The sequence below is a fragment of the Engystomops pustulosus genome, chromosome 2 (genome assembly GCF_040894005.1).
Source record: "Engystomops pustulosus chromosome 2, aEngPut4.maternal, whole genome shotgun sequence".
Classification (NCBI taxonomy): Eukaryota; Metazoa; Chordata; class Amphibia; order Anura; family Leptodactylidae; genus Engystomops; species Engystomops pustulosus.
This window is the reverse complement of record NC_092412.1, coordinates 259,647,219-259,674,844: the sequence shown is the minus strand read 5'-3', so window position 1 is coordinate 259,674,844 and position 27,626 is coordinate 259,647,219. Positions and strand designations below refer to the sequence as shown.

Below are 27,626 nucleotides of genomic sequence, written 5' to 3'. Positions count from 1 at the left end.
ATACCCTGCACCTGTGTAATAATAATATCCTGTCATATCCCCTCATACCCTGCACCTGTGTAATAATAATAATATCCTGTCATATCCCCTCATACCCTGCACCTGTGTAATAATAATATCCTGTCATATCTCCTCATACCCTGCACCTGTGTAATAATAATATCCTGTCATATCCCCTCATACCCTGCACCTGTGTAATAATAATATCCTGTCATATCCCCTCATACCCTGCACCTGTGTAATAATAATAATATCCTGTCATATCCCCTCATACCCTGCACCTGTGTAATAATAATATCCTGTCATATCTCCTCATACCCTGCACCTGTGTAATAATAATATCCTGTCATATCTCCTCATACCCTGCACCTGTGTAATAATAATATCCTGTCATATCCCCTCATACCCTGCACCTGTGTAATAATAATAATATCCTGTCATATCCCCTCATACCCTGCACCTGTGTAATAATAATATCCTGTCATATCTCCTCATACCCTGCACCTGTGTAATAATAATATCCTGTCATATCCCCTCATACCCTGCACCTGTGTAATAATAATATCCTGTCATATTCCCTCATACCCTGCACCTGTGTAATAATAATAATATCCTGTCATATCCCCTCATACCCTGCACCTGTGTAATAATAATAATATCCTGTCATATCCCCTCATACCCTGCACCTGTGTAATAATAATAATATCCTGTCATATCCCCTCATACCCTGCACCTGTGTAATAATAATATCCTGTCATATCTCCTCATACCCTGCACCTGTGTAATAATAATAATATCCTGTCATATCCCCTCATACCCTGCACCTGTGTAATAATAATAATATCCTGTCATATCTCCTCATACCCTGCACCCGTGTAATAATAATATCCTGTCATATCCCCTCCTACCCTGCACCTGTGTAATAATAATAATAATAATATCCTGTCATATCCCCTCATACCCTGCACCTGTGTAATAATAATAATATCCTGTCATATCTCCTCATACCCTGCACCTGTGTAATAATAATATCCTGTCATATCTCCTCATATCCTGCACCTGTGTAATAATAATAATATCCTGTCATATCTCCTCATACCCTGCACCTGTGTAATAATAATAATATCCTGTCATATCTCCTCATACCCTGCACCTGTGTAATAATAATAATATCCTGTCATATCTCCTCATACCCTGCACCTGTGTAATAATAATAATAATAATATCCTGTCATATCCCCTCATACCCTGCACCTGTGTAATAATAATAATATCCTGTCATATCTCCTCATACCCTGCACCTGTGTAATAATAATATCCTGTCATATCTCCTCATACCCTGCACCTGTGTAATAATATCCTGTCATATCCCCTCATACCCTGCACCTGTGTAATAATAATATCCTGTCATATCTCCTCATACCCTGCACCTGTGTAATAATAATATCCTGTCATATCTCCTCATACCCTGCACCTGTGTAATAATAATATCCTGTCATATCCCCTCATACCCTGCACCTGTGTAATAATAATATCCTGTCATATCCCCTCATACCCTGCACCTGTGTAATAATAATATCCCCTCATATTCTGCACCTGTGTAATAATAATATCCTGTCATATCCCCTCATACCCTGCACCTGTGTAATAATAATATCCTGTCATATCTCCTCATACCCTGCACCTGTGTAATAATAATATCCTGTCATATCCCCTCATACCCTGCACCTGTGTAATAATAATAATATCCTGTCATATCCCCTCATACCCTGCACCTGTGTAATAATAATAATATCCTGTCATATCCCCTCATACCCTGCACCTGTGTAATAATAATATCCTGTCATATCCCCTCATACCCTGCACCTGTGTAATAATAATATCCTGTCATATCCCCTCATACCCTGCACCTGTGTAATAATAATATCCTGTCATATCCCCTCATACCCTGCACCTGTGTAATAATAATATCCTGTCATATCTCCTCATACCCTGCACCTGTGTAATAATAATATCCTGTCATATCCCCTCATACCCTGCACCTGTGTAATAATAATAATATCCTGTCATATCTCTTCATACCCTGCACCTGTGTAATAATAATATCCTGTCATATCTCCTCATACCCTGCACCTGTGTAATAATAATATCCTGTCATATCCCCTCATACCCTGCACCTGTGTAATAATAATAATATCCTGTCATATCTCCTCATACCCTGCACCTGTGTAATAATAATAATATCCTGTCATATCTTCTCATACCCTGCACCTGTGTAATAATAATATCCTGTCACATCCCCTCATACCCTGCACCTGTGTAATAATAATAATATCCTGTCATATCCCCTCATACCCTGCACCTGTGTAATAATAATATCCTGCCATATCCCCTCATACCCTGCACCTGTGTAATAATAATATCCTGTCATATCCCCTCATACCCTGCACCTGTGTAATAATAATAATATCCTGTCATATCTCCTCATACCCTGCACCTGTGTAATAATAATAATATCCTGTCATATCTCCTCATACCCTGCACCTGTGTAATAATAATATCCTGTCATATCTCCTCATACCCTGCACCTGTGTAATAATAATAATATCCTGTCATATCTCCTCATACCCTGCACCTGTGTAATAATAATATCCTGTCATATCCCCTCATACCCTGCACCTGTGTAATAATAATATCCTGTCATATCCCCTCATACCCTGCACCTGTGTAATAATAATAATATCCTGTCATATCCCCTCATACCCTGCACCTGTGTAATAATAATATCCTGTCATATCTCCTCATACCCTGCACCTGTGTAATAATAATATCCTGTCATATCTCCTCATACCCTGCACCTGTGTAATAATAATATCCTGTCATATCCCCTCATACCCTGCACCTGTGTAATAATAATAATATCCTGTCATATCCCCTCATACCCTGCACCTGTGTAATAATAATATCCTGTCATATCTCCTCATACCCTGCACCTGTGTAATAATAATATCCTGTCATATCCCCTCATACCCTGCACCTGTGTAATAATAATATCCTGTCATATTCCCTCATACCCTGCACCTGTGTAATAATAATAATATCCTGTCATATCCCCTCATACCCTGCACCTGTGTAATAATAATAATATCCTGTCATATCCCCTCATACCCTGCACCTGTGTAATAATAATAATATCCTGTCATATCCCCTCATACCCTGCACCTGTGTAATAATAATATCCTGTCATATCTCCTCATACCCTGCACCTGTGTAATAATAATAATATCCTGTCATATCCCCTCATACCCTGCACCTGTGTAATAATAATAATATCCTGTCATATCTCCTCATACCCTGCACCCGTGTAATAATAATATCCTGTCATATCCCCTCCTACCCTGCACCTGTGTAATAATAATAATAATAATATCCTGTCATATCCCCTCATACCCTGCACCTGTGTAATAATAATAATATCCTGTCATATCTCCTCATACCCTGCACCTGTGTAATAATAATATCCTGTCATATCCCCTCATACCCTGCACCTGTGTAATAATAATAATATCCTGTCATATCTCCTCATACCCTGCACCTGTGTAATAATAATAATATCCTGTCATATCTTCTCATACCCTGCACCTGTGTAATAATAATATCCTGTCACATCCCCTCATACCCTGCACCTGTGTAATAATAATAATATCCTGTCATATCCCCTCATACCCTGCACCTGTGTAATAATAATATCCTGTCATATCTCCTCATACCCTGCACCTGTGTAATAATAATAATATCCTGTCATATCCCCTCATACCCTGCACCTGTGTAATAATAATAATATCCTGCCATATCCCCTCATACCCTGCACCTGTGTAATAATAATATCCTGTCATATCCCCTCATACCCTGCACCTGTGTAATAATAATAATATCCTGTCATATCTCCTCATACCCTGCACCTGTGTAATAATAATAATATCCTGTCATATCTCCTCATACCCTGCACCTGTGTAATAATAATATCCTGTCATATCTCCTCATACCCTGCACCTGTGTAATAATAATAATATCCTGTCATATCTCCTCATACCCTGCACCTGTGTAATAATAATAATATCCTGTCATATCCCCTCATACCCTGCACCTGTGTAATAATAATAATATCCTGTCATATCTCCTCATACCTTGCACCTGTGTAATAATAATAATATCCTGTCATATTTCCTCATACCCTGCACCTGTGTAATAATATCCTGTCATATCTCCTCATACCCTGCACCTGTGTAATAATAATATCCTGTCATATCCCCTCATACCCTGCACCTGTGTAATAATAATATCCTGTCATATCCCCTCATACCCTGCACCTGTGTAATAATAATAATATCCTGTCATATCTCCTCATACCCTGCACCTGTGTAATAATAATATCCTGTCATATCTCCTCATACCCTGCACCTGTGTAATAATAATAATATCCTGTCATATCTCCTCATACCCTGCACCTGTGTAATAATAATAATATCCTGTCATATCTCCTCATACCCTGCACCTGTGTAATAATAATAATATCCTGTCATATCTCCTCATACCCTGCACCTGTGTAATAATAATAATATCCTGTCATACCCCCTCATACCCTGCACCTGTGTAATAATAATATCCTGTCATACCTCCTCATACCCTGCACCTGTGTAATAATAATATCCTGTCATATCTCCTCATACCCTGCACCTGTGTAATAATAATAATATCCTGTCATATCCCCTCATACCCTGCACCTGTGTAATAATAATATCCTGTCATATCCCCTCATACCCTGCACCTGTGTAATAATAATAATATCCTGTCATATCTCCTCATACCCTGCACCTGTGTAATAATAATAATATCCTGTCATATCTTCTCATACCCTGCACCTGTGTAATAATAATAATATCCTGTCATATCTCCTCATACCCTGCACCTGTGTAATAATAATAATAATAATATCCTGTCATACCCCCTCATACCCTGCACCTGTGTAATAATAATATCCTGTCATATCCCCTCATACCCTGCACCTGTGTAATAATAATAATATCCTGTCATATCTCCTCATACCCTGCACCTGTGTAATAATAATATCCTGTCATATCTCCTCATACCCTGCACCTGTGTAATAATAATATCCTGTCATATTCCCTCATACCCTGCACCTGTGTAATAATAATAATATCCTGTCATATCCCCTCATACCCTGCACCTGTGTAATAATAATAATATCCTGTCATATCCCCTCATACCCTGCACCTGTGTAATAATAATATCCTGTCATATCCCCTCATACCCTGCACCTGTGTAATAATAATAATATCCTGTCATATCCCCTCATACCCTGCACCTGTGTAATAATAATATCCTGTCATATCCCCTCATACCCTGCACCTGTGTAATAATAATAATAATATCCTGTCATATCTCCTCATACCCTGCACCTGTGTAATAATAATAATATCCTGTCATATCTCCTCATACCCTGCACCTGTGTAATAATAATATCCTGTCATATCTCCTCATACCCTGCACCTGTGTAATAATAATATCCTGTCATATCTCCTCATACCCTGCACCTGTGTAATAATAATAATATCCTGTCATATCCCCTCATACCCTGCACCTGTGTAATAATAATATCCTGTCATATCTCCTCATACCCTGCACCTGTGTAATAATAATAATATCCTGTCATATCCCCTCATACCCTGCACCTGTGTAATAATAATAATATCCTGTCATATCTCCTCATACCCTGCACCTGTGTAATAATAATATCCTGTCATATCTCCTCATACCCTGCACCTGTGTAATAATAATATCCTGTCATATCCCCTCATACCCTGCACCTGTGTAATAATAATATCCTATCATATCCCCTCATACCCTGCACCTGTGTAATAATAATAATATCCTGTCATATCCCCTCATACCCTGCACCTGTGTGACAATGATATTTCCCCTGTACCCGGATAATATTGGGGGTCTCCCTGTCACATGACTATGGACCCTCTATTCCCTCTCGACAGATACAGATCCCCGATCACTTCCGGTCGCTCTCCCCTGGTTTCCCGCTCTTCTTACCTCAGTTCCCGCCGCTCGTCCTCTCCCCCCGGGCCGGTCCCCGGTGGGGTCTCCAGACCCCGAATCAGCCCCGCCAGTCAACCAAACCCGAACCCAACACCGAAATCCTGTGCACTAACAGCACCGCAGCCAATCCCTGGCCGGGGAAAGCAGACACTGGCCAATAATCAAGCAGGTTTTTTAATCGACATTCCTCTCATCCAATGAATGTACAGGATTAAGTCGAGGGGCGGGGATAAAGAGAACGACGGAAAAGATGGCTGGCTCCTAGGTGCAGGATCGAGGAAGTGTTTCGTTTTGCTGGTATGTGATTGACAAACAGTTGGACCAATAGTAAGAAAGAGGCGGGGTTATTACCTGTCCTGCGTACAGGCTACAGGAAAATGGCGGCCGTGGTAGATGCTCAGAGAAGTGACTGGTGGTCACCGGCTGATTTTGTACTGCAATCCCTAACATGTGTTACAGCAATGCTGGGAGTTGTAGTGTCCCGGCTGCAGGAGATGTATCGTAACTGTTCCTCTAGTAGTAAACTTCCTGTAGGGACATACAGGATGATGCATGATGCTCCCCTCTAAGGGTGCGTACACACGTTCAGGTTTGCAGAGGCAGTTTTTGATGTCCAAACCTGGAGTGGAGTGTTAAAAAAAAAAAAAAAAGTAGTAGTAGTAGCACCTTTCAATGACATGTTGTCACCTCAATATGATGCACACCTGCTTGTGGCATTGAAAACCCTCTATTCCACCTTGGTGTGCGTTCATATGTTCTGTTTTTCAGATGCAGTTTTTGATACCCAAACCTGGAATGGAGTAAAAGTAAGAGGAGGAGCAGCACCTTTCACTGCCTGCTTTAGGCTTCAAAAACTGCAGCTGAAAAACTGAACGTGTGACCGCACCCTAAGTTTGCCTATCGTGTGTGGTGCAAGGTGTTACCAGGGTTCTTCTGATGTAGCGGTGGCCACACATTTACCTGTATAGGAACAAGCCGGCTCAATCACATGAACCGCGGGAGTCGTCTACCAATAGCTCGCCACGCCCCTTTTAAAGGGAACCTGTCAACAGGGAGCTCATTTTTACTAGATACAGGCTGCAGAAGCCCCTTACACCTGCAGTGCACATCTGCCTTCTTTATGTATTTGCATTACAATATAATTGTACCCTGACAGAATCCTCTGTGTAGTCCCAGTGGTTGGGCTTTGGTTAAGATCCATTTCAAAAAACGACCTTTAACTGGTCTGTGCTGCAGACTCCTCAGCTCTCAGCCCCCACTGTTGTGCTCCTGTAGAGCTCCTCCCCCACTTATGTCAGCTAACCAGGCTGTGATCTCTGTGAAGGCGCATGGGGGAGGAGCTTAAAGGTGGGGGCTGAGGAGTCTGCAGTACAGACAAGTCACATGTTGTTTTATAAAATGCATCCAAACCAAAGCCCAACCCCTGGGGCTACACAGAGGATTCTGTCAGGTGCAAGGTGACTTATTACACACAGTTATATTGTAATGGAAATGCTTTCAGAAACCAGAAAGGCAGATGTGCACTGCAGGTGTGAGGGGCTCCTGCAACCTGTATTTAGTGAAAATGATGTCCCTGGTGACAGGTTCCCTTTAACCATATAAAATCGGGTTAGAAGTGGCATGGAGCAGGGGACTGGCTGGACTGAGGCTTTTATTATATATGTAACAGGAAGCCGTTCAGGGGCCTGACGATCCGGCTTTTTTTAGTGAGTGGAGCCTATTGATCCAGATCACTAACTGGGCCCAATATAGGAACCGCCTCAGACCCTGTGCACACACAGCAGTCACTCTGCAGAGGTTTCTGTGACCAATTGTCCGCATCGAGTTTGGAGAAATTCCTGCAGCCACACATAAGAATCAGACTTCAGGTGCCTTCACACGAGTGTTTTCCACCGCATCACATGAGAAGGGGAGATCTGCACAATAACATCGCTGTCACCATGGGGTTCACTGTAAACACAATTGAGACAACTCTCCTCTTCGCTGTTGTGATGGGGTTGAATCCGCATGCGTTAACGTCACGTGTGAATGCAGTCTGTATAATGATCATCACTGATGTGGCCACCACCATATTTCTGGCTCTCCTCGCCCTCATGCTGCGCTCCAGCTTTAGCAGTTGTTCCTCACGTGCGACTCTACCATGATCCCCCCCCCCCCCCCCTTGTGTGTAAAGGTGGACGTGCAGTGGTTTGGGACCAAAGTCCATTCACTGACCTATTGCCCCGCAAGTGAATAAGAATTGTCCATTATCGGCTCATCTTTTGTGTGGACACAGACTAAATAAGAAAAAAAGCTGCAGGTCTGCAATTAAAGGGATTGTACCATGTACGTTATGGATGGGAGATAAAATTCTGATTGTCGGGGTCGCGTAATTGGACGACTGATTTATATCCACTGGAAGTAAACAAACTTTCTATAGAATGACAACAAGCAGAGATCTAGGAAAGTATATTGTAAAATTATTTTTCATCGTACAAACAATAACAAAAACAATTACAGGCGGTTCCCTTACTTAAGGACACCCGACTTGCATACGGATCTCTCTGCCTCTGGTGACCTCTCTGGATGTTACTATAGTCCCAGACTGCACTGATCAGCTGGAAGGTGCCTGTAATTAAGTTTTATTGATCATCCTTGGTCCCGTGACAGCAAAAAATGTAGAAAATCCGATTGTCAGTGGGACAAAAAAATTTGCATGGAGCTACACTTATAAAATATACAGTTCCGACTTGCATACAAATTCTACTTAAAAAGAAACCTAAAACCACAGATCTACCTATTGAGGTAGGTGCTTCTATTGTACATGAGAATAGCCCCTATTAAGGGCTAATCCTCACATCCCCTCTATCTTTTATTGCCATAATATGCATATTTTCTAAAGAGGCTCCTGGGGTGTGGAGTAGCTGGAGCTGAGGCTACACGGCGCGGCCACTCCACGCCGCAGTAGCCTCTTTGATCCTCCTACCGGCATATCTTCGGTGCGCAGCTACGAGGAGCTGCACGCCCTGGTCCGCGAGAGTTCTGCACATGCGCAGTAGCTCCGGAGAAGTGACCATGAAGCCGCTGGCCTGCATTTTGCAGGACCCCGGCTTCTTGGACGAAGCTGTGAAGCTCCTCGTAGCTGCACGCCAAAGATATCTGGTAGGAGGATCAGAGGCTACTGGGGCGTGGCGTAGCTTCTTTAGAAAATTTGCATATTAGGCCAATAAAAGTTAGAAAAAGATACAGGGGACGTGAGGATTAGCCCTTAAAAAGGGGCTATCCTTACGTACAATAGAGGCACCTACCACCCGATCTACCTTAATAGGTAGATCTGTGGTTTTAGGTTTCTTTTTAAGTTAAATTTGTATGCAAGTTGGAACTGTATATTTTATAAGTGTAAACCTAAGGTACATAGGCCGGGGACTGCCTGTAATTTGCCGTAGTGGGGATACCCCTTTAAGTACAGATCATGCATTGGTGGGTCATGCGCAAATCCTGCAGCTCGATTCACTGCCAGCACCAGGATCACCAAGTGCTGCCCCCTGCTGTTCATCTATACGCAGTACATGGAGCAGCAGGGCCCAGGCGGTGGCTGCAAATGTGATCCCAGGATTCAAACCCCACCACTAAGATTGTCACCCCCTTACCCCATGAATAACAATTTTACATTGGACAACACCTTTCTCCACCAATTCTAGGCCTCCTTGAGGACGCATTCACACGATGCGTCACGTTTGACGAATTCCAAAGGCTTCAGCCTTGATCACATGCTGAGGTTACATTGTGTTTCCATTGCATCTGCTAAAACGCATCCAAAAACGCGACGCATTGTGTGAAAGCGGCCTGAGGATGGACTTGCACTGGCGGTTTTTTACTGAACCCCAAGTACAGATTAGTCTTACTGATCCATTCTCTTCACACTTCAGGGTATTGCTATCACTTTAGAATCTGTTCTATTTGTGTTCACTGACAACATTAGATCAGTAGGAAAAATACTGAAGTGTGAAAAAGCCCATTGTAAGAAATGGGTGAGTAAGACGGTGACAAATCACTGAAGGCATAAGCCAAAATGGGTTCAGTGAAAAATCACCGTTGTGAAAAAATAAATGCCCTTAGGGTGCGGCCACACGTGGGGTTTTTGTTCCGTTTTTAAGCATACGTTTTCAGTCCATTTAAAAATGCATCCGTTTTTACCGTTTTCAAGCCAAACGCATGGAAAACTGTAAAAAAAACAAATGCGTTTTTAAAACGGACTGAAAACGTATGCTTAAAAAAATGGACCAAAAACGCCACGTGCTGTTCCACTGGTTTTGGCACATGAAGTCTTCCCCATTCCTCACTGTTACCTGCCAACGGGCTCCATGAGATTTTGTCAATAATGCTCTTAGTCAGGTGGGTGGGTCCTGGACTCTGTTGTGATGCATTTGATCTAACAGCGGAAGAGACTAAATTAGCAGAAGCAATTGAAAGCAAGGGGAAAACAAAACAACAACTGCACCAGAAATCAGTTAGAAGGCAATACCGCGGTGTCCATCACTGCCTGTATACACGGGTCACCACCCGCCTCTGTACACAAACACAAGGCGCCACCGCCGGCCACTGGGAGCAGAGGTAAGTACAAGATTTATCTTTAGAGACCCCTCAGCTATATATAACAATTTTATTATCCCGCACAACCCCTTTAAGATTTGTCACATTTGCAGGAGGGGATTAAAAGGGATCACATAGAAACATACTACCTTAAGACTTTAACCCCTTTATGACCTGAAAAGGCTCTAGTGACCGGGGTACATGGTGGTTTAAGGGCTATAACTTTTTTTTTTTTTTGCTGTTTTTTTCACATACAGTTAGTTAAAAACAGAATAAAAGTTTTAAGATTTTTTTTTTCAATTGTAGTTTTATTTGGGGAAAGGGGTGGGAAAAAAAAAGTCTCAATTCTAGTGCATATTTTTAATCTTTCAGATTAACTCAAAATAGACATTTATGAATTCCCTATTTTGTTTCGGTCATTTTGATAATATAATATGTATAGTCTCAGGAAAAAGTGGAGACTATGGCGGTGTCTTCTGTAGTGCAGCCTGGGATTTTATTTATGTATTTTTTTTATATGGATTACTGCAAATGTATTTTTATGAATATTTATTGTGTATGTGTGTTTTTACTTTGTATGTCCCCCATGAGGTCATAAAAGACCCCTAGAAGCCCCAGTTACAGGGTCCCTGTGAGGTCTGATCTTGATCACAGCTGGACTGGGTCTGATAGGAGTCAGCGGTCATATGACCACCGAGTCTATAGAGCCGGTGGCAGTGCCGGCTCTGCGTCGCGATGCTGCGTGGAGTGGGAAAGCAGTAATAAACCGCATCTCCCTTGTGTCTCTGACATCCAGAGACTTGAATCTTCTCACACGCCAGTGGAAAATCCTGCAGACAATGGGGGCAGTAGTTATTTTAGCAGCTGATATTAGTCACCAACGTCTCCTAATTCACAGAATTCCAGGGGAACGCTCAAGCTTCTCAGTTCTCCCAGATTCACAGAATGGGGCGTAATGTCTATGAGCAGGGGTTCAGCCCGCTGGGACCAGCATTAATGGGGGGTCTTCATAGGTTGAGCAGGTCCAACACCACCCCATTATACAATAACTCACATCTACTATAGAAAGAATATTGTAGATACACTGTAGATAAAGTTATTTCCCACACGGCTGCCACGATCATTCCAATGTTCTCTGTCCAGCTTTGGAGTAGAGGTTGCACAGGATTAGAGAAACATTAGAGTGTAGTTCATTTCTTTCAGAGAGAGCACCACACCTGTGCACAGGTTGGATGTGGTATTGCAGCTTAGCTTTATTCACTCCATAGGAGCTGAGCTGTAATACAGAGGATTGGTGCAGCCCCAGAGGCGCTGAGCGACACATTATACAAGATTTTGTGTTAGTCGTTACCCAGCTTACCTCAAAAAAATCGGTTTTCTGATTAAACCAATCCATAACACCATCATCCCAAAATCTCAGGGACCCAATATTAGATATCCTGGTCCATCAGTTGTACAAAGAGCAAAGTACCATGACCACAGTCCCAAATGCTCCATTGCGGATTTATATGGATTCTGTATTTCGTGAAAATTCTGCATTACATTAAAATTAGGGGTTTTCAGGCCAAAATACGGATAACACACTCACAGAACAGGTCCACTACACAGTACCACAAGCTGGAGATCTGAGAGCACTTCCACAGATCAGTTGTTTGTAACCATGAAGCAGACAGTGCCGTCCTCAGTGTAGTGGTCAGCCCAAGTTACTGCACCTCAGCCTCCCTCCATTTGAATTGGGATTAAGCTGCAGTGACTCGGTTCAGCCACAACACAAGAGAACGGCGCCGTCTCTGCTAATCAGATCTGTGGGGTCCAGGCGACAGCCACTCATCCGATATTGAAGACCTATTCTATGCATAGGAAGGCAATATTTTTTTTATCCCCCTTTAAAGAATTTTTCTGAAATTAGAAAAACAAATATTAAAAAACTGCAATGAGCTCAGAAAGAGAATGCTAAAAAGAAATTAGATTTTATTTAAAGACTATTATTTTAGACTGATAGAAGCCACCCAACTCCTCCAAACCAAAAACAGGGGGAAAAGCCCGGAAAAAACAAAAACAAAAAAACCCCTCCCCGCCCGGATCATCTCCACACACGGAAACACTTCAGAGTTCAACCAGACAATATACATACGAGATTGTACAGCTCTTTCCAGAAGCATCCAACACTTTTTCTGTGAATTTTGTATTTCTTGAGTGGAGAAGGAAGAATAGATATTAGAAGTGTGCGCTCAGTAAAACTCAACGGGTCTTTTATCCGTATTTGGCGACAAGCAAGTGCAAGAAAAAAAAAAAGAAGGTTCGTCCAGGTCTCAGTTGTTCAGTTTTCACTCTTTTGCACGTCTGCGTTTGGCGCAGGAGAAGAGATTTTCAGATTTTTCTGCAGCACATGAGCATCGGCCGGCTCTATCCTCTTGTAATAATTTTTCTTTGTTTCGATGATCTCAAAGCCAAACTTTCGGTAGAAATCTATGGCGGATTCATTGCTGATTTGAACATGACTGTAGTAAGAGAAGGGGAGGACTAGTTACTCTACTGTGCACATACATGACATTACTTATCCTGTACTGATCCTGAGTTACATCCTGTATTATACCCCAGAGCTGCACTCACTATTCTGCTGGTGCAGTCACTGTGTACATACATGACATTACTTATCCTGTACTGATCCTGAGTTACATCCTGTATTATACTCCAGAGCTGCACTTCCTATTCTGCTGCTGGTGCAGTCACTGTGTACATACATGACATTACTTGTCCTGTACTGATCCTGAGTTACATCCTGTATTATACCCCAGAGCTGCACTCACTATTCTGCTGCTGGTGCAGTGACTGTGTACATACATGACATTACTTATCCTGTACTGATCCTGAGTTACATCCTGTATTATACTCCAGAGCTGCACTCACTATTCTGCTGGTGCAGTCACTGTGTACATACATGACATTACTTATCCTGTACTGATCCTGAGTTACATCCTGTATTATACCCCAGAGCTGCACTCACTATTCTGCTGCTGGTGCAGTCACTGTACATACATGACATTACTTATCCTGTACTGATCCTGAGTTACATCCTGTATTATACCCCAGAGCTGCACTCACTATTCTGCTGGTGCAGTCACTGTGTACATACATGACATTACTTATCCTGTACTGATCCTGAGTTACATCCTGTATTATGCCCCAGAGCTGCACTCACTATTCTGCTGCTGGTGCAGTCACTGTACATACATGACATTACTTATCCTGTACTGATCCTGAGTTACATCCTGTATTATACCCCAGAGCTGCACTCACTATTCTGCTGCTGGTGCAGTCACTGTGTACATACATGACATTACTTATCCTGTACTGATCCTGAGTTACATCCTGTATTATACCCCAGAGCTGCACTCACTATTCTGCTGCTGGTGCAGTCACTGTGTACATACATGACAGTACTTATCCTGTACTGATCCTGAGTTACATCCTGTATTATACCCCAGAGCTGCACTCGCTATTCTGCTGCTGGGGCAGTCACTGTGTACATACATGACATTACTTATCCTGTACTGATCCTGAGTTACATCCTGTATTATACTCCAGAGCTGCACTCACTATTCTGCTGCTGGTGCAGTCACTGTGTACATACATGACATTACTTATCCTGTACTGATCCTGAGTTACATCATATATTATACCCCAGAGCTGCACTCACTATTCTGCTGCAGTCACTGTGTACATACATGACATTACTTATCCTGTACTGATCCTGAGTTACATCCTGTATTATACCCCAGAGCTGCACTCGCTATTCTGCTGCTGGGGCAGTCACTGTGTACATACATGACATTACTTATCCTGTACTGATCCCGAGTTGCATCCTGTATTATACTCCAGAGCTGCACTCACTATTCTGCTGCAGTCACTGTGTACATACATGACATTACTTATCCTGTACTGATCCTGAGTTACATCCTGTATTATACCCCAGAGCTGCACTCACTATTCTGCTGCTGGTGCAGTCACTGTGTACATACATGACAGTACTTATCCTGTACTGATCCTGAGTTACATCCTGTATTATACCCCAGAGCTGCACTCGCTATTCTGCTGCTGGGGCAGTCACTGTGTACATACATGACATTACTTATCCTGTACTGATCCTGAGTTACATCCTGTATTATACCCCAGAGCTGCACTCACTATTCTGCTGCTGGTGCAGTCACTGTGTACATACATGACAGTACTTATCCTGTACTGATCCTGAGTTACATCCTGTATTATACCCCAGAGCTGCACTCGCTATTCTGCTGCTGGGGCAGTCACTGTGTACATACATGACATTACTTATCCTGTACTGATCCTGAGTTACATCATATATTATACCCCAGAGCTGCACTCACTATTCTGCTGCAGTCACTGTGTACATACATGACATTACTTATCCTGTACTGATCCTGAGTTACATCCTGTATTATACCCCAGAGCTGCACTCGCTATTCTGCTGCTGGGGCAGTCACTGTGTACATACATGACATTACTTATCCTGTACTGATCCCGAGTTGCATCCTGTATTATACTCCAGAGCTGCACTCACTATTCTGCTGCAGTCACTGTGTACATACATGACATTACTTATCCTGTACTGATCCTGAGTTACATCCTGTATTATACCCCAGAGCTGCACTCACTATTCTGCTGCTGGTGCAGTCACTGTGTACATACATGACATTACTTATCCTGTGCTGATCCTGAGTTACATCCTGTATTATACCCCAGAGCTGCACTCACTATTCTGCTGCTGGTGTAGTCACTGTGTACATACATGACATTACTTATCCTGTACTGATCCTGAGTTACATCCTGTATTATACCCCAGAGCTGCACTGACTATTCTGCTGCTGGTGCAGTCACTGTGTACATACATGACATTACTTATCCTGTACTGATCCTGAGTTACATCCTGTATTATACCCCAGAGCTGCACTCACTATCCTGCTGCTGGTGCAGTCACTGTGTACATACATGACATTACTTATCCTGTAGTGATCCTGAGTTACATCCTGTATTATACTCCAGAGCTGCACTCACTATTCTGCTGCTGGTGCAGTCACTGTACATACATGACATTACTTATCCTGTACTGATCCTGAGTTACATCCTGTATTATACCCCAGAGCTGCACTCACTATCCTGCTGCTGGTGCAGTCACTGTGTACATACATGACATTACTTATCCTGTAGTGATCCTGAGTTACATCCTGTATTATACTCCAGAGCTGCACTCACTATTCTGCTGCTGGTGCAGTCACTGTACATACATGACATTACTTATCCTGTACTGATCCTGAGTTACATCCTGTATTATACCCCAGAGCTGCACTCACTATTCTGCTGCTGGTGCAGTCACTGTGTACATACATGACATATCTCATTGTGCTTATCCTGCCATAATATAATGGACATGGGACTTATTGTAGGGTCCTAGCAAGGGGCAACTTTGATTCTTAGTTGCTCTTTCATTTTGCCAGGACCAGTGGCATTTGATGTATAAAAACCAATAATCTCCCTATTCAGAGAACATGCTCAGCTGAACATGTATATTAATGTAGAGTCAGGGGCTATTGGCAGATACATTGTATTTGTAAAGCTTTGCACACCCCCTCCCCTGCACCCAGAGCTCAGGATACTTACAGATAGATGTTGTCGAATGTGCCGTCCTTCTCACAAATGTTTAACACGTGGTTCAGCATCTTTGTTCCTATGAAGGCAAAAAAATTAATAAAAGTGAACTAGAAAGTCATTCACACAAGATGCAATATGGCGTCATGAGATCGTCAGGTCCGTGACATCTGGAACATGCAGGGTGAATGCACATGGTCAGGAAAAGACAGAGATTTCAAGTGGAAACTCCATTCAAGTCCATGCCTATATATAGATAATTAATAGTCCAGCCCAAATTTTCTGCCCAAGGTTTACTCTGGGTTTCAGTTGACCTCAATTTAAGGAGTCTCAAAAATTTGCAATTTTGGTACGGAGCGAGTGCATCCAGCCATTGCAGGGTTGGCAAGACTATAATATGTATCTATTACAGGCGGTCCCTTAATTAAGGACACCCGACCCCTAGTTACAGACTGACTCTCTGCCCCCTGGTAAGGTTTCTTGAAGCTTTTCTTCAGTCCCCGGTTGTAATGGTCAGCTGTAAGGTGTCTAATGAAGTTTCATTGACAATCCTTGTTCCCACGACAGCACAAAACTTTAAAAATCTAATGGTCACTGGGACAAAAAAAAAAAAATTTGTCTGGATGATTAAAATGATTAAATTTACCTGTTCCGACTTCTACCTCCAGGATCAAGTATTGTAAACCAAGCACTGACTGGTGTGCACCCCATTTGGCAGGATCTGGTTCATTTGCTTGATTTTTAAAGCAAGGCATACGGAGCTTGAAGAAGAGCAGATCCTGACAGAGGGGGGTCACACACCAGTCAGTGTGCTGGGTTTACAATCCTTCATCCTGGTGGTAGATGTTCTTTAAGTACAAACCTAAACCTGTGATGTACATAACCTGGGGACTGCCTGCATCTCCTCAGGCACCTGGGTAACTTACCAGCTGCTACTAAACTGCAGAAGGTCTTCTACACTTAAACGGGCAAGGTAAAGTTCAGATAAAGGAGGCATACATACCTATTCCTAGCCTGCGGTACGGTGCCAGACAGCCGAGGGTCATGATATACAGTCTCTTCTGATTCTGAGAGTGGTCGACTCTACAACACACTGCTCCAACTGCAATGTCATTGAAATAGGCTGCAAAAAGAAAAGACAGAACATAACTATCCCCGTCACCAAGGATGGCCCATCCCCAATGTCACAGAACCAGGGCTGCTCAGCTAGTCTCCTGTGCTGGTATATGTCCGGTCTGAAGCTGTGGTATAAATGCAATGTGTGAAGGACAGGCATCCCCCATGCAAACTGCAGCCAGTGTCATGTATTGTCTCTGGAGAGATGTGCAATCAGACCTCACACTGCTGTGCTCTGTGCTCTCTGCAGCCAGTGTTATGTATTGTCCCTGGAGAGATGTGTAATCAGACCTCACACTGCTGTGCTCTGTGCTCTCTGCAGCCAGTGTTATGTATTGTCCCTGGAGAGATGTGTAATCAGACCTCACACTGCTGTGCTCTGTGCTCTCTGCAGCCAGTGTTATGTATTGTCCCTGGAGAGATGTGTAATCAGACCTCACACTGCTGTGCTCTGTGCTCTCTGCAGCCAGTGTTATGTATTGTCCCTGGAGAGATGTGTAATCAGACCTCACACTGCTGTGCTCTGTGTTCTCTGCAGCCAGTGTTATGTATTGTCCCTGGAGAGATGTGTAATCAGACCTCACACTGCTGTGCTCTGTGCTCTCTGCAGCCAGTGTTATGTATTGTCCCTGGAGAGATGTGTAATCAGACCTCACACTGCTGTGCTCTGTGCTCTCTGCTGCCAGTGTTATGTATTGTCTTCTGGAGAGATGTATAATCAGACCTCACACTGCTGTGCTCTGTGCTCTCTGCAGCCAGTGTTATGTAATGTCCCTGGAGAGATGTGTAATCAGACCTCACACTGCTGTGCTCTGTGCTCTCTGCAGCCAGTGTTATGTATTGTCCCTGGAGAGATGTGTAATCAGACCTCACACTGCTGTGCTCTGTGCTCTCTGCAGCCAGTGTTATGTATTGTCCCTGGAGAGATGTGTAATCAGTCCTCACACTGCTGTGCTCTGTGCTCTCTGCAGCCAGTGTTATGTATTGTCCCTGGAGAGATGTGTAATCAGTCCTCACACTGCTGTGCTCTGTGCTCTCTGCAACCAGTGTTATGTACTCTCCCTGGAGAGATGTTTAATCAGACCTCACACTGCTGTGCTCTGTGCTCTCTGCAACCAGTGTTATGTACTCTCCCTGGAGAGATGTTTAATCAGACCTCACACTGCTGTGCTCTGTGCTCTCTGCAGCCAGTGTTATGTACTGTACCTGGAGAGATGTGTAATCAGACCTCACACTGCTGTGCTCTGTGCTCTCTGCAACCAGTGTTATGTACTCTCCCTGGAGAGATGTTTAATCAGACCTCACACTGCTGTGCTCTGTGCTCTCTGCAGCCAGTGTTATGTACTGTACCTGGAGAGATGTTTAATCAGACCTCACACTGCTGTGCTCTGTGCTCTCTGCAGCCAGTGTTATGTACTGTCCCTGGAGAGATGTGTAATCAGACCTCACACTGCTGTGCTCTGTGCTCTCTGCAACCAGTGTTATGTACTCTCCCTGGAGAGATGTTTAATCAGACCTTTGTGTATGTTGTAAGTAGCAGCTGGACTGTGATATATGGATTCATATTCCAGGATTGCACCTGGAACGCAGCTGGGGGCGTGTCTTCACACTGCTGTGATCTGATCATTTAACTGCTCAACAGTCTCTTCCCTCTGGCCCAATCACTTCCAATCAAATACCAGATACATCTTTTACTCAGAGCAGAGGGAAGGAACTGTGGAGCAGCTCAATGCTGAGAGCATGATGCAAAGGCGGCCACTACCCTGCACTGTCTGCATGGCCATCACAGCTCACAGGGTTCCTGAAGCGCATTATGAGATACATGTATGTTATTACGCCATAAAGGATACATGAAGGAGACTGGCAAAGTGACATTTAATTGCTGAATGCAAGTGGACGCAGCCATCTTGGATGGGATCCACTTGTGGAGCAACAATCCATTCCCAAGGCAGCGCAGAGTCCGTATGTGACTGCAGGATATGACAATTGACAGGGTCTAAAACAGAGGCAGATTCTCCATATACTGTAATACCATAGTACCGCAGTATATGGTGGGAGCGATCAGGCCCCATAGGGTAAAAGTACACTAAAGGGGTCTAAAATGTATTTGAAAATAAAAACTTAAAAATAAAATTGAATCCCCCCACTTTACCAAGAACTGATATAAAAACCATAATTAGTTAAAGCTGTGCAAAAATGAAGGCACGGTCCGGCACTTAGGACTTATCTTTATTGAATCCACATAACATTAGAGCGATGGTACATATGGAAACATGTACATGTGTCCCCCAAAAGTCCAGTAACATCAACATTTAATAAAAAAAGGTTACTCCCCGAAGTGAAGCCTGTAATGGAAAATAGCCCCCAATTGTCTGAAACGTAAACTCCCCAAAATAGTAACAAAAACATCCTCAAAAAATGGCATACAGCGGAGTATGATAAAGATATTGGCGGCACAATTTTTGCACAAAAATATCTATTAAAACCTCTATAAATTTGCCATCTCCATGATTTTCTTACCAAGTTTTGCCAACTCTCCGACCTCCAGGACGTCTTTGTAGAACTTGTCGTTGTAGCTGACGGGGAAGATGACCTGGTTCAGCCGCTTCAGTTGCTTTATGTTATGTGGAGTCACATCTCCCAACTCGATCCGGCTACTGGAACAAAGCAAAACATTCTTAAAAATCAGTCCACATCCAAAGAGAATCCTATAGAGCAAATAAAGAGCAAGGGGTTGGGCTCTGACAGAGCAGGAAGGGCAGTAAGGATTTGCTGGGGGCTGGGCTGTACCCCTATACACAGCTCGGTGCTAGGTGAGGTCTCTCTCATAGCTGATACCACAGTACAACGTTACGCAGGCACCTAAACTATGGACTAATGCACTGGTGCCAAGGTCCAACACCCACCATTGCAGCATCTATACACATACATATATATATATATACACATACATACATACATATATATATACCCTACCTTTATAAATCTTACATTTCATGAAACAGAATGCTCAGGATGAACAGAGCCAAATGCCCAAGCCAAGCAAATGAAACAAATAAAGTTTGGGAATGTGGACCCCAAAAGCAGCTGGAATGGTTTTTAGGACGGTGTTATCTGCAGCAATGCACCGAATATCGGGTGCACACCGCGAGGGATGCATTCCCTTGATGGTAAACATTTTAACCCTTGTGTTAGTTGATAGCTGCCAGACTCGGGGTGCACATGGGCCCAGCTGGGGGACACACAGCTGAGGCGCCGATACCTTCCACACTCACCAGTACACAGCGACGCTTCCATTGCTCATCGCTATAAATAGCCTCTGACCGTCCGGAGAAGGAATGTGGAGCCCTGAAACGGATCCCAGTGCAGATCGCTCCACCGAGCCCAAAATCTATTTACAGCTATCGCTTGTTAAATTTAGTTGCAACCACATGGATTGTGCCTGGTGCAAGTACTGAGGAGAGGTCTAGGCAGAGGAAAGCAATCACAGCAGCAGCAGCATCAGCCGTGGCCGGGTCCCTGCACCGTGGGCTATGATGTTGGGTGCCCGGAGATAAAATTATGGTTGTGTGGCAGTTTCATGCGTCTTATTTCCTCTCAGACTCGGGAAACTGTATGCCCAATGCGCCAGCATAGTACAACAAGCCGGTCACGTGCCATCAGATGATTGGGGTCTCAACCAAACCAAAGTAGTGGAAAAAGGCTCAGATGAAAGAGTCTCAGTCATCCCATCAACACCTTCAAAGTAATCACGGGGCGTCAATGGGTTCCCAGGAAACACAAGGGCCCAATAAAGCCCATTGGGTCTATTAATGGGAGGCAATTACGTTGCTCTATTCAATACCATGGGAGTCCTGGAAATTGCCCAGTGCATGGGAGATACTGAAGCGCGGTCCTCGGCCATTTCTGACACTTCTATAGTATTGAATGGAGGGGCAAGACAAATGCTCGACCCACAACGTTATCACATATCACATTATCCCCTATCTACTATAATCAAAGATGGTACCAACCCCTTTAAAAGGGAAGCAGACCACCAAGTTCAATAAAGCACTAGCATGACTTTACACAGATGGGGTTTAGGGGCTCAAACATATTTGGCACTTGTGCCCACTGCCACAAAAACTGGGTGGAAAGTTGTCATGTGTCTGATAAGTCTCTGGAGCATATTTGGTACGGATCTCTCTCACCCCTTCTCTGTGACACAGTAACGGGTAGAGGTCCATACGTTTGGTACTATTAAAGGTGAGCTGACCCACGTTTAAATATTATTAAAGTGGTCAGGGGGGCCAGACTGCTAGGACCCCAGACTAGAATGGAGTGGCCTGCTGCTCCACTCATTAGTGAGAATGGGACCCCCGTCTTGTGATTGGTGGGGGTCTCATTAGTCAGACCCTGATCTATCATCTTGTTATCCCCCAACTACGGGATAGAGGTTAATATCTAAACTTGGGACAACCTCTTAAATAGTAAAAACCTTCAGGAGGACATGCCTGAATGGGGAGAGGCAAAGACACAGCCCTGCTTGGTCCTAATTAGAGAGGAGCTGACCCTGCATTGGCGTTTGGTTGTGCAACCCAGACATATTGCCGGATTGGCGGCCGAACAGCCAGCCAAAAAAAAAAAAAAAAAAATGACGCTCCTAGCGACTAGTCAGTGTCAGTCGTGCCCCAGTCTAGTACCAAAACCTTTGCCATGAGAGCAAGAGTCATCACAAGACCCACTTCTCCGGGGAAGGTGGATTACTAGGAAAACAAGGGGGAATGAAGTCCTTCTGTCCCCGGAGGACCCCTGACTTTGTATAGTGTTGGGGGTCATCTTCTGCTATACTTTACAGGAAATACAGAAAACTATGATGGAATTATTTGCCATCTTTTCACTGACAGCAAGCAGTGCAGAACCTTAACCGCTTAGTTACTTCCCAATGAAAGCTACGAAGCCAGGATTGAAGCTGCGCTGTAATCCACTATACAGGCAGCTGATTGGTGGGAAATTTTCCAGAATATTTTATAGTAATTGGCGCCCGGGAGAAGGCGGATAAACCTTCTAGTAACGCCGCACTTCTCTGGAGTTTCCACATGCAATAAGAGAAGCAGATGTGGAGGACTCTGCATGAGGCGCTGCCAAGTCCCAGCACATAGTGAGAGAGGGGAAGGTTAGACTTGGCCACAAAAAACGCTCACATTCAGTCTGCGAATCAGATTCCTTCTCCACTTCAAGTTTATAAGACACAAGAGACTGTAGAGTGGCCGAGCGCTTCCCCTGGAGCCTCAGCGAGTAGAGGGGAGACATCGCCTTTCACTTCTGCACTATCCTCTGAAGGCAAAACGTAACACATAGAAGACAGGGATCTAACATAGTGAACATATGTGCTCCATATACATCTAGTGGGTGCAAAACCCACCAGACGACCAAAGAATACCAACTTCATCTCATCAACCCCCAAAACAGCACATCAGGGAGTGATCCCCCAATAGTCGCTCCACCAAATCCTTCCGAAAGCTAAACAACGAAAAGTGAGCCGCAGTAACACAGCCGGGCCACTACACAATGTATGGCGCTTCTGGCTAATAGCAGCCGGGCAGTGCACAACACGTGAGTCAGACTCGCTCTCATTTCCTGGACACTTTGTGCAATTCCCACGTTATCAGGAGACCCTAGGATAGGCAGCAAGACAGGGGGGTCCCCAAAACCAGTAAAACCTGCAGCAATGAGCCTGCAGGACTTGCATTGTATTTACCCATAGTACACTGTGCTTCCATACACCGCATTGTGAGCAGCTCATACAACTTTCCCAATATACAAGGACAACCACTCCTCTGCCCGGCCGTCACTGATGAGCTCACAGATAACATTTCCTTGTTAATTAGTTAATAGCAGATACAATCACTCAAACAAGTCACGATAACCCACGTCACAGGGTGGTGGCCAGCGCAGGTGTGACAAGCCTGCAATGAAGTTACACACACAATATGTCGGCGCCGTAGTAGTGGCGGTGTAGTGAGGAGACAGACTTCTAGAAAACCTTTCCTGACCTGAGCTTTGCATCTCTAACCAGTGGGGGAGTAAAAGGGGCAGGAGAACAAATCTATGGGAGGAGGCCAGGCCCATGATTACAAGGGGTGCTCCCAGAGTTAATTTTGGGATGTGGGTCCTTTCTCCTTATCTCTAGAACACTTAACCCCGCACCTCTCCAAAGAGAAACTTCTCAGTGGGACTGACAGGAGGTCACATCATCGAGGGAAGTTCATACGTTAAGAGCATATAATCATGGAGCAGGTCACTGTCTTATATGCTTATGTTATTGCAACAATTTTCACTTGCACAATCAACCTCCATTACTGAGGTACAGTACGGGTCCACGATATCCTAATAATCCAGCAGCGGCCGCTCGTCCCCCATCTATAATAATCCAGCAGCGGCCGCTCGTCCCCCATCTATAATAATCCAGCAACGGCCGCTCGTCCCCCATCTATAATAATCCAGCAACGGCCGCTCGTCCCCCATCTATAATAATCCAGCAACGGCCGCTCGTCCCCCATCTATAATAATCCAGCAGCGGCCTCTCGTCCCCCATCTATAATAATCCAGCAGCGGCCTCTCGTCCCCCATCTATAATAATCCAGCAGCGGCCTCTCGTCCCCCATCTATAATAATCCAGCAGCGGCCTCTCGTCCCCCATCTATAATAATCCAGCAATGGCCGCTCATCCCAGATCTATAATAATCCAGCACCGGCCGCTCGTCCCAGATCTATAATAATCCAGCAACGGCCGCTCGTCCCAGATCTATGATAATCCAGCAACGCCGCTCGTCCCCCATCTATAATAATCCAGCAACGGCCGCTCGTCCCCCATCTATAATAATCCAGCAGCGGCCTCTCGTCCCCCATCTATAATAATCCAGCAGCGGCCTCTCGTCCCCCATCTATAATAATCCAGCAATGGCCGCTCATCCCAGATCTATAATAATCCAGCACCGGCCGCTCGTCCCAGATCTATAATAATCCAGCAACGGCCGCTCGTCCCAGATCTATAATAATCCAGCAACGGCCGCTCGTCCCCCATCTATAATAATCCAGCAGCGGCCTCTCGTCCCCCATCTATAATAATCCAGCAACGGCCGCTCATCCCAGATCTATAATAATCCAGCAATGGCCGCTCATCCCATATCTATAATAATCCAGCAACGGCCGCTCATCCCATATCTATAATAATCCAGCAATGGCCGCTCATCCCATATCTATAATAATCCAGCAATGGCCGCTCATCCCATATCTATAGTTCTATGGCCGCCATCATGTTGACCTCCACCATGACCCTGTGCTCTCTGCGGACGGATCCATGAAGCCTTGGTGGTGTACACCCAATACAAGGGACATAATACAAGGTGTCCAAGCAATAGCCCTCTGCTGCCTGCTCCCAACCTGCATACAGAACCCATAACCAAAATCCAAAGACCAACCTGTGACTGATCATCAGATCTGCAGGCGGATGATCCCCCGCTGTCCCGCCATAACTTGTGGATATAATGAATCTGTTATGGGAATTCATATCTCACAGATTATATTCTAGAACATGTGACTGAGGGATACAATGTCCCACACATAATACAGAGTGCGGAAACTTTGCTGGTTATGATGGCGATTTCTTCTAGTGATAATTTTATCTGGGGGGGGGGGGGGGGGGACAAGACTTTTTTTTAGTTTAGGGTGGATAATAGTCATCACGGTGCTATGGGAACCTGTCATTACCGTTTCCATTTTATAAAATGTGTTTTTATTCTGCAGCATGACAATTACTGCTGCGGATTCTTCCAGCAATGGGGTTGACATCCAGTCCAGACACATGGAGGCTTAAACTTCAGCAGAAACCAGATATTTCCAGCTTTGTATTGTCCCAGCCAGATCTGCTGCAGAACATCTTCTGCGGACACAACTGGCCAAGACATCACCACTAAGACCCAAACCTCAAAACTGAGCTCCTGAATCCAAACATCATGGATCAAATCCAAAGTCCTACTGTGGGAGTCACCGGATTCTCCAGCACCGGGATGAAATCATTAACATGTGGTTGGCAGCTTCGGCGATGACTGACACCCCCCCGAAATAAATATCACATTCCCCTCACCCCTTTAAGTCATGTGACATCACAGAAATCAGTCTTATAAATAGAAGTCAGGACTAATGTGAACTGCGCCCTAAGCAAATAACCAAATGCACACAGAGCAATGAGGGTTCACTACAGAGACTCCCCTTCAAGGCTCCAGACACAGCAAAGTGTGAACCAGGCCTGAGGAATTGTGCCAAACGTGACTTTTATGCCCCGTCCAGCAGCTGCATCTCCCCCCTCCCCTCATCCTGACAAGTATCAGGAGCGGACCTGCCTGTACACACACAGAGGTAGTTACTGGAGGGTCGGCAGGGGAGGTCCTGCCCCTGTCAGGTGCCCCTCATGGCTATAATGCGGACTGAGCAGGGCTGTCAGGTCACCAGAGCGGGCAGGAAGCCATCAAGGATGCAGAACTACAAGTCCCAGCATGGCCTGACCCCGGGGGATGATGGGAGATGTGGTTATAGTGCTGTATGGTAGGAGGTGCCCTGTCACAAGTTAGGGATCACCCAGAAGTGACATTTGAGGGACCTGATGACCTTCTATCCAGGGGGGACGAGGACCCCCGTGCTCCAGGGCCCAGGGGTGACAGTCACCCCCAGCACTGCACCTCAGGGTGCTCCCAGGGAGGCCGTAGCCTCAGGACAGACATATAATGGGCACAGAGAGGCCCCTAGAGCCGAGGCAAGGGTGGGGCCCGCAGTGAGGGGCCCCTGTATGACGTGTGCAGGGCCTGAGGTAACAGAGGGAGTGTATGAGGGCTGCTCGGCACAGTACACACGCTGCGGTATGACAGCTCACCCCTTCATGATGGCAGCGTCGGCGGCCCGGGCTGTATGATGGCGGCAGCTCAGGGCGGAGGCTCAGTCCCGGGTGTCGCTGGTGACAGTTCTCCCCCGTCTCTGAGGTAACCTGGGGTCTCTCTCCTCCTCCCCCACCACCTGCACCACGTGACCGGCCACCCCACACTCCTCCGAATGGCGCGAAGGATCCCAAGCCGGGCAGAACGGGCCGCGCATGCGCAGAGAGCGCCCCAATCACGGCGCAGGAAACGGGACAAGGGCTCCGCGCCTGCGCAAGGTGGCAATAAAACCAATCACATTCCGCCAAGGGAAGAAGGTCGTTCTGCGCCGGCGCGGTGCGGGACAACGTGACAGCGGCGGCCATTAATAGAGAGGCGCGCGTGCGCAGTGTCTGTCCGCGGCCAGGCCTAGGTTATAGCACAGAATAAGTGTGCAGAATCACATGGCAGACACACTCCCTGTTACCCCCCACATCTTATTGTCCTCCCCACATTCTCTATACCTCTACCTTGTGCTCCCACACTCTATACCCCTACCTTCTGCCCCCCAAACTCTCCATACCCCTACCTTGTGCCCCCCACACTCTCTATACCCCTACCTTGTGCCCCCCACACTCTCTATACCTCCACCTTGTGCCCCCCACACTCTCTATACCCCTACCTTGTGCCCCCCAAACTCTCCATACCCCTACCTTGTGCCCCCCACACTCTATACCCCTACCTTCTGCCCCCCAAACTCTCCATACCCCTACCTTGTGCCCCCCAAACTCTCCATACCCCTACATTGTGCCCCCCACACTCTCTATACCCCTACCTTGTGCCCCCCACACTCTCTATACCTCCACCTTGTGCCCCCCACACTCTATACCCCTACCTTCTGCCCCCCAAACTCTCTATACCCCTACCTTGTGCTCCCAACACTCTCTATACCCCTACCTTGTGCCCCCACACACTCTATACCTGTACATTGTGCCCCCACACTCTCTATACCCCTACCTTGTGCCCCCCACACTCTCTATACCCCTACCTTGTGCCCCCCACACTCTCTATACCCCTACCTTGTGCCCCCCACACTCTCTATACCTGTACATTGTGCCCCCACACTCTCTATACCCCTACCTTGTGCTCCCAACATTCTCTATACCCCTACCTTGTGCCCCCACACTCTCTATACCTGTACATTGTGCTCCCACACTCTCTATACCCCTACCTTGTGCCCCCCACACTCTCT

General features: G+C 45.2%; 2 protein-coding genes across 5 annotated transcripts in view; both read right to left on the bottom strand.

Annotated features, from left to right (window-relative positions):
• USF3 (upstream transcription factor family member 3) overlaps nt 1–6,296 on the bottom strand; it is a 28,374-nt gene extending 22,078 nt beyond the window's left edge. For both annotated transcript variants that reach the window (XM_072138952.1, XM_072138953.1), the window contains exon 1: nt 6,123–6,296. The gene's annotated coding sequence lies outside the window, so the exon portion shown is untranslated. The remainder of the gene's footprint in view (nt 1–6,122) is intronic.
• A 6,350-nt stretch (nt 6,297–12,646) lies between these two features.
• Nucleotides 12,647–26,686, bottom strand: NAA50 (N-alpha-acetyltransferase 50, NatE catalytic subunit). Of its 3 annotated transcripts, none has more exons than XM_072138950.1 (5): nt 26,395–26,686; nt 20,004–20,137; nt 17,371–17,490; nt 16,380–16,446; nt 12,647–13,201 (listed from the first exon to the last, which is right to left on the bottom strand). In XM_072138950.1, the coding sequence occupies exons 1-5, from the start codon at nt 26,400–26,402 to the stop codon at nt 13,021–13,023; spliced, it is 510 nt and encodes a 169-aa protein (XP_071995051.1). In that variant the 5' UTR covers nt 26,403–26,686; the 3' UTR covers nt 12,647–13,020. The 3 variants fall into 3 exon arrangements, with proteins under 3 accessions (XP_071995051.1, XP_071995050.1, XP_071995049.1); XM_072138949.1 differs by having other exon boundaries at nt 20,004–20,140; nt 26,395–26,678; XM_072138948.1 differs by lacking the exon at nt 26,395–26,686 and adding an exon at nt 20,759–20,879 and having other exon boundaries at nt 20,004–20,140.
• Between the last annotated feature and the right edge of the window lie 940 nt (nt 26,687–27,626).